We start from the raw sequence: 8,526 nt of genomic DNA on the forward strand, positions 1-8,526 counted from the left end.
GGATCGAACCGCGGTCCCTGATGCTTTGCTAAGCCTGTTCTAAGTAGGTGCCCCAGACCACTGAGCCATCTCTCCAGCCCCTCTTTCACCTATAATTAAGGTCTCAAAGTACATCCATTTTCCTACAAATGGCTCAAGTGTATCTTTCTTTATACTAGGGTTCTTTCAAGTGCTATGTACAATTTTGGGTGTTGGACAATTTATAAATGAATATATTTATTTTTACACATGTTAACTTTACTTATTCTACATGAAGGTAATGAAGAATTATTGTTTGACGGTATCCCGAACAATAGTATTACAATTACCTTTCTGTGAGAAATAAGGAAAGGCGAGCACATGTCTGTCTGTTTTGAAACTGTCAGGGTACATAAAGTATGAATAAGATTGTTATACTGAAAAGTCAGGCCCTGTGTGGACCTTGAGCCAATAATAGTTGAGCCACTATTTCTCAGAGACGATCATAGTTCTTGGACCAGTGAGAAGCAGGGGCTCACTTCTGAGATGAAAACTTATGAGTCCATTGAAGACGGCTGAGCTTTGAGGGCAATTAGAAAGTTGTGGCTGTAAAAATAAATGAATGTTATTATTATTCAAATAAACATAATTTTAAAGTGAATACAGCAGTGAGGTTAGATGGTCGGCAGGCGCTGTCAGAGGAGCCAGCTATAGGAGAATGTTAAATACAGCAAGGCTATAAATTTTCTTAAAGCACCAGTGTCCTTGCAGAAATCGCTTCTTCTCTGAGGAGAAGCTGTTTCTACTCCTCCCACAGGTACATTTAGAGGCTCCCTCCCAAATGCTCCTTTTGAGTGCTGTACACACCTCTGAACAACTCCTGCTGTATTGTAGTTGTTTATTTCCAGTTCTCTCTCCCACTTCCATTAGGCTTGGGATAATGTTTAGATACCTGGTAGTATGTATCACAGTGCCTACCACAGGCTTAGCACTCAGTTAATGTTTATCAAATATAATGCCTCATTCAGAAGCAGTTTTTGCAGTCCAAGAATGAAATTGAATGAGAAAATTGCCATAGATAGCCTTTAAAGGAAGCATACTCCATATTGCATTTTAAAAATGGCTTCTAAATTGACTTATACACAGCCTGCCAGTTGTGCCCCACTCACACACATCATTAACTTGGATAATTCAGAGTCATTGTAATTAAAGCACATGTGGGTACAAATTTATTAAGGAATGTGGAGGCTTATGAAGGTGCATGGAGTACTATGATAAATACTCATGTCTCCACGTCCAATTTAAGGTGTAAAACATTACTAGTCCTGCTAAAACTCTCTGTCCCTTTCCTCAGCCGCATCCTACTTCATGCTCTCCTACTAGAGAGGGACATTGGGTCATGCATTGCCTCATACTTTTACTACCTGTGCTGATGATTCTGAGCAGTATGTGGTATTATATAAAATATTTTCATTAAAGCGCCTGTTTAGGCAGATGCAGTGACTGGGGTTCAATCCCTGGCCTGCCCTGCCAGCCTTGCCCCTGGGGCACGCTGAGAGGGCTATTGAGACTGGGTGTGGTGGCACATGCCTATAATCCCAGCACTTGGGAGGCTGTAAACAGGAGAATCACTATGAGTCTGATCTAGTAATAAGACCCTGAACACCCTGTATACCTTTCCCTAAAATACAGGAAAAATAAATAAATAAATTTTGCCCTAAAGTTTGGAATCTCACAATAAATATACTAGTGACCTTTTTGTTTGTTGAGTTGGCTAGTTATTTTCTCATGATTGACCTTGCTTCTAAAGAGAATCTGAAGCCATTTCCATTTAAACAGAAATTGCTTAAACCAAAATAAAGACAGGGCTGTGGCATTTCAGAAAACCTGGATTAAAGGTTTGTATCATCTAAGCCTAAGAGTATAGACTTCCTTCTACCCCAGATTGTCATCCCCAATAGCAATCTTAGTACACATACTTGAAACTATTTGAAACATATTTGAAAATAATAATGCCTTTTAAATGTTGAAAGTCATCTTTTAATTTAATTTTAACCTAGATTAGCGAAATAAGTTATTAGACTACATATGAAACTGTCATCCACCTTTAAGTTTAAAAATACTTTTTTTGTACAACAGCGGATGAGAAATTAGTAGAGTTCAGAGGGAGGATTATGTTTTTAGAATAAGATATATAACTACTGGTAAATGACAGTTTGACAAAATATTTAGCCAAGTAAAAACAAAATCAAGTGCCAACAATGGGTTCTGGTATTTTAAAATTTCTTCAAGATGATTTTCAAAACAAGTTGAAGTGTCTTAAGTTAGAGTAGTAAGGGCGGTCCCTTGAAAGCCAACTGCTTAATCCTTTTATCAGCTTTTGGAAAACCTACTAAAATATCCAGCCCTCTGAAGGCTTTACCCTATTTATAATCTGTACTTACTGGCCTCTTCCCAGATTCAGATGTTAGAGATTAGTCTAAAAGCCGAGTCCTAATTGAAACAGACTCAGGCAGACTCCCTGCCGAGCTTTTCCAGTTCCATCTCTGCAGTCTCTTAGGTTTCACTGAATGAGACCAGGGGGATGTATGGTGAAAACCCTTGGCAAGGCGACCCCAGAGTCCAGGTGAGTAAGCATGGTGCTTCCCATGCACGAAGTGCTCACATAAGTCGGGAAAACTCGTGCAAGTCTTGCATCAGACTGAGTCAGAGTTCTGGGATAGTTCTTTCCCATCGGGAAATTCAGTGGCCTGTGACCAGAGGTGGTATTATTTTTTCTTTTAATTCTTTGTTTTCATGAAAAGCCTTTTTGATTCTCATATTTTATTTTTATCAGGTAATTCATTTTGAATTCTCTCATGCTCAGAAGTCTCCTGAAAAGCTTTCCTCTCACTTTTATATTGTGTGTTTTATAGGCAACCCACACCTGAGGAATTGTGCAGGTTTTTGTATAACATCAATTTTGGTAATCAGAGCATGGTTTCTAAAACCCACGTGGTTCTATCATATGGAACCTATAATTAATAGCAATTATAGTTTCAAAACAGTCACTTTCCCTTCTTGTAACAAATTTTCCTGGGAACTATTAGGAGACAATAGCATCCCTGTCAGTTCCCGGTGAGGAGGTGGTTCAGCTTCAAAGGAATGTGCCTTGGTTGCAGGCTTTCTGTGGGTTGGTGTGCCATCAGGTGGTGGCAGTATGTCACAGCCGCGTGGCTCTGCAGTTGGCACTCTGCCGAGGTCAGGGCTTTCTCTCCAAGACTGAAAATCATGACTGCACAGAATTATGTATGGAAATTGAAATAGCATAACACATCTTATTTTACCAGAGCTAAGGATCCTTTGAATGGAATTTTAAAAACAGAAACATAGTATTCACTTGGATGTTTTTTACTTCTGCTTTTGCACAGTCATTTTATCTTATTCCTTAAACACTTAGGGAATATAGAAGAGTGAAATAAAACCCCATTTAATTGCATCACTGAAATGTAATTGTCTTAACCTTTTGCTTCATTTCCTTTCAGTCTTCCTTTTCTTTTTTGTACATGAAGATTTAGGGTATGTTTTTAGAATGGACCTACATGGCAACAAAAGATCATTCTACATTTTTATACAGCTTTTAAAATAAAAACTACAAGCTCTTTGTAACTGCTTCTGGGCCTTATTTTTTGGGTGGTGGTGGTAGAGGACTGAATACAGAACCTTCATTGATGTCCATGCTCGGCCCTTTAATTTTTTTTTTTTTTTTTTCTTTTGGGACAGTCTTCTTAAAGTCACTAAAGTTTTTTTTACAGAAGCTCTGAGAGTGTTGGGATTATAGATGTGCACCACTACGCCTGGATGACTTCTTAATATTCCAGCAATTTAAATTTCCCATAATTTATATAACCATTCTTCTGCTACCATATGGTATTGTTACTGACTTTTATTGTTACTGGGACTACTTTTTCTCTGCCTTCCATCCACTGCCTGTCAAGAGAGCCATTATATTTATGCTTGATATTTGTTTTAACACAAAATAACTTTTAAGTCATCTCTAAGTAACTATAATTTTATAAGTCTATATACTTTATAATTTCTCTGTCACATTTATGCCAGAAAATGTAAACTCTCAGTTTTCAACCAGGAATGAAAATGCGTAGTCTCTTTGTTTTTATTTTTGTATCATGTAAACATTTTATAAATTTTGTAAACAATACACAGCCAGATACCCCATATAGACATATGTCTATTTCCTACCAGAGGACTCATATCTTTTCTTTTTGTAGCATGGAGCATTGCATTAAAGAAATACAGAAGGAAGCCAACAAACAGTGTCCAGATGTGCAGCTGCAGAGCGCAATGGACTGCTTTGACTGGCTGACTCACTATAGTTACCATAGGTCTACATCAGCTTCTGTTCCCCATGGAGATTTGATACAGTTCCTCAAAACAGTGGTAAAAACACTTTGTTTCATTGTATATTGGAGTTGGGGAGTGAACAGGGACTGCAGTTCATTCAGTTTCTACGTGTAAATGTTTATTTTAGTGATCCTATTGGTCTGTGATACCTAGAGGTATACAGGTTTGTTTTGTTTTGTTTCTGTAACCCCAAAAGTGAGCTATTTTAAAAGATGCTTATTATGGTTTTATCAACAGGGTGAAATTTTATATAATTGGAGGTTAAATATTATAATAGCTGGGTGATTTATGATGTGATAGGTAGCATATCTAGACCACAAAATGTATTAATATATGCCAAGGTTGTCTTCCAGAGAAGTTTAAATTTTACATGTATAATGTTCCTTCACCATACCACGTTGCTGTATGCTCAGTATGAAACTTAATAAGATTCCCATTGATTATATTTATTAAGTGGCTTTATCTCTTGATTCTCTGCCTTTCCAACTTACAGTCATACCCAGTTGTTTTTAAAATCAATTCAATGATTTGCACAAGCTCAGTTAATTAATGGAGAATTATGACATTGGTTTGCCTTTGATTCTCACCACCCCCAAGATTAGAAACATTTTTGAGGTCATCGGCAGGAACTGTTATTTTATTACACCTACATGTACAATAGAAGCTAACATACAAAAACAGATTCCCAGAGAAAAAGCACAATTGTTACAGAGCACTATTTCTGTAGTCATGGTTTTAATTTAATTTAGCGGGGGAAAGGCACTGTTTTTGTCTAAACATCAAACATTGACTAAGGCAGATGTGGAAAATATCTTGAGGTTGTAGATGGCTCAGGATGACAGAATCAGATGAAAACTGTTTTGGGCTGTTGTTATTATTACAGATGTCTCTTTAATGTTTACAAAGTAATAAGGGAAGAGAAGAGAAGACTCTGTGCCCTGAAGCCTTAATCTTTTAAGAAATCCTCCCTCTCACCCATTATCTCTTGAAGGTAGAGCCTTGAAGAATAAATATGGATATAGTTATTCCTTTAATTTCTATTAAGAGCCATGTGTATTGAATTTCATTAATATTGATGTAATAATGCTTTCTCATTTAATTAAAAGCAAAAGCTTTTAATTATCTTTTAATCTGTCACACATAAGTTATTCTCTATTCACTGCAGGGCAAAGGCCGCCTTAGTTTTGTTCAAACTCATTAGACTGATATGCTTGTGCCAGACCTGGAATTTTTTTTTCACATTAATTGATCATGTTATTTTGAGAAAGGAATTACATTATTAAAACAGGCCCAGATTAAAATTGCCTTATTATCAAGTTTCTACATGCTAAGAATGTCAGTGTTGGTGGTATTTTTTTCACATGTCTATTTTTTCATAGAAAATTTTTATTCATTATCTAGTTAAGAAACAGAGGTTCTCATTATAGCAGTTATAGTGAAGTTATTTTGAAAATGTAAGCAATCATGCAGAACACATGTTTGAAACTTCTATAATCTAGTCTTCTTTGTTTGAACAAGTATAGTTACTAACTCACTTGAAGAAGCCCATGGCTGATGATTTGTCTTAAAGCTGCTATGCCACGGACTTGGATCTAAAGCTATTTGTTTCCTAGAGGTGTCAAAAGAACTAAGTATAAGGAGAGGACAGAGATAAAACCATTGAAAGTTTCTGTATCATTCTCTTGAAGACAGCAGACAGAATGCAGATGAAGAGAGAATCCCGCGATCCGTTCTTGGGTCCATGCCTTCTTATATGTGATGCTTGGAAAGTCACCTAGGCATGTATATTAGTGTCTCTACTTGTAAAGTGAATTTTTAAATACTTATGCCACAGTTTTCATATAAATAAACCAGAGAATATGTGTGGGAATTCCTTTTATATAATAACATATGGAAATATTGGATATAATTAATACAAATAGAACTTTGAAGTTTGCATTGCAATGCTTAGCATAACTGAAAGCAAATTCCAGGAATTTGTCTAGAAATTGTCTATAATTTGGAATCACACGTAATACCTGTGGTATCTTTGCCAATAAGAAATTTTAAAGCTAACCCAATTTTTCTATGCCACTTTGGGCCTTGCTTCCTCTTGCAATCAGCTTGTTTCTTCTTAAAGAATAGATACTAATTTCACTATTAGCTGAAGTAGATATAATTGGAAAACTTAGTATATAGGAAAGAGTGTGTGTGTGTGTGTGTGTGTGTGTGTGTGTGTGTGTGACTCAAAGCCCAAGCAGAAAGTAATTTTTGTCCTTTTGTTATTCATAATTATACATACCATTGTTTTCTATCAGCACAGAAAGTATAAAAGAATAATTTCATATAATCTTTTCAGGATCAATTCTGAGAAGATCTTCATCCCATTTGGAATTCTATTTCTAAGAATTGAAATATTCTCAGATTAATTTTCAGAGTAAAATCTTTCTTAACGTGGTTCTCAGGAATTTAAATGCAAGCTGAAATCATTCAGTGTATTAAATTTTATTTCTCATGATGGTAACTATTAGTAACCCCTAGGAACATACTATTTTTAAAGACCTCCACTCTATTCTAGAATGATTTTAAGCATTATATGTTCGTTTGGGGTTTTATAATAATAAGTACACTCATTGAAGCATGAAAATTATCTACCAAGAATTAATTAGGGGCATGATCTTGAATTTATTTTGTCTTAGGAGCACATTTCAATCAATACTTCACTATAGATTTTTATTTGGAATTTTTGAACTTTAGCTTTTATGTGGCTCAGGCTGTATCAGAGACATAATAATAAAAACTAAAAACTATGTCTGGAACTCTATTGAGTTGGTAAAGCCAGCTGGGTTTTACTGAATTTATCAGACATAAAACCTTATATTCAAAACTGTCTGAATTAATTAAATTCAAAAAGAGAAAAAAAATCTTGAAAGGCATCAGAGTATTGATTCTAAAGTGATATAAATTATGTCTATAGAGACATTTTTCTTATTGTATTTTCATTTAATACATTTCTAAAGTGATAATTTACTTTTACCAGCAAGGTTTGTTGAAGAGTGAACAAAATGAAGAAGAAATGATACTGGATTTTCTTTGGGACCTGTCCCTGCAGAGCAGTATTTCTTTACCATCAGCTTTAAGCGAAACACCTCTTCATTGTCTGTCGAGGGCTTCTCTTCATTCTGTTGAAGATCATTCCTCGATGGATGTAAAGTCTCTATGGGATGACATAAGACTGCATCTTCGACGCTTCTTAGTGAACAGATTGCAAAGCTATAATGAAATAAATAGTTCACAGCAAAAAATTTTATTGAAAAGTCAGTGCATACAACAACTTTTGTTTCTCTATCCAGAATCAGAAGTTCTCATCAAGTACCAGAACATACAGAATAAACTGTTGGCTACACTTATGCAGGACAACTTTCCTTCTTACAGCAGAGATTCAAATTTAGATGCAATCACTCATGGACACCAAAGTGCAATGCTGAAGTTATATTCAATGATAAACGAGGATTTTAGCACACTGTGGGAAATTTTAGCTCCATCTTCAACAGTGAAATTCATTAAAGAAACTTACTTGGATACAGTTACAGAAGAAATTGGAAAATTTCTTGAAAACTTTTGTGAGCTACAGTTCAGAGAAAGTGCCGTTCACGTGGTTAAAACAAGCAAGAGCTCCAGCAAGCATAGAGGAGCAGTGCATGCCTTGGGTTAGTGACGTTTACATTTTGTTTGATTAACTTAAACCTTTCAGTATCTTTAATGGGAGGGTATTGTTTTGTTTTGTTTGGTTTCTGCTTTTTCTTTGGTTAAGTCTTATTGCAAACTTGGAAATAAATAAAATAAGTGTAATGAAATTTTGCAGCATACATTTATCTTCTATGCATTGCTTTTTATGTAAGTGTAACTAGACAAGTGCTTTCTTTTCTGTTAAATTGTTCATGATACAGAAAATGTAAGCCAGAACTTTTTCAAATAAGAGTTTCATTTCTCTTGACTGCATACAACAAATGATCAAATATTGGATGAAACTATATATAAGTATGTACAGTTATATGTGTAGCATAAAAGCTTAATTTTTAATTCACTATTGTCTAAAGACAAAACATTATAAATTAAGAAGAGTTTCTGGAAATTTGTTGAAATTTGCATTAACAGTAGAAATATAAAGCTTATTAACATTGCGGT

At 35.2% G+C, this 8,526-nt stretch overlaps 1 protein-coding gene across 1 annotated transcript in view; it reads left to right on the forward strand.

The window, feature by feature from the left end:
* Positions 1-8,084, forward strand: part of Kiaa0825 (KIAA0825 ortholog) — a 61,676-nt gene extending 53,592 nt beyond the window's left edge. The window contains exons 3-4 of the mRNA XM_004625436.2: positions 4,227-4,395; positions 7,379-8,084. Coding sequence (XP_004625493.1) covers positions 4,227-4,395; positions 7,379-8,053 — 844 coding nt within the window. The 3' untranslated portion in view covers positions 8,054-8,084. The remainder of the gene's footprint in view (positions 1-4,226; positions 4,396-7,378) is intronic.
* The last annotated feature ends 442 nt before the right edge of the window (positions 8,085-8,526 follow it).

Source organism: Octodon degus, unplaced genomic scaffold (genome assembly GCF_000260255.1).
Source record: "Octodon degus isolate 3935 unplaced genomic scaffold, OctDeg1.0 scaffold00009, whole genome shotgun sequence".
Lineage (NCBI taxonomy): Eukaryota > Metazoa > Chordata > Mammalia > Rodentia > Octodontidae > Octodon > Octodon degus.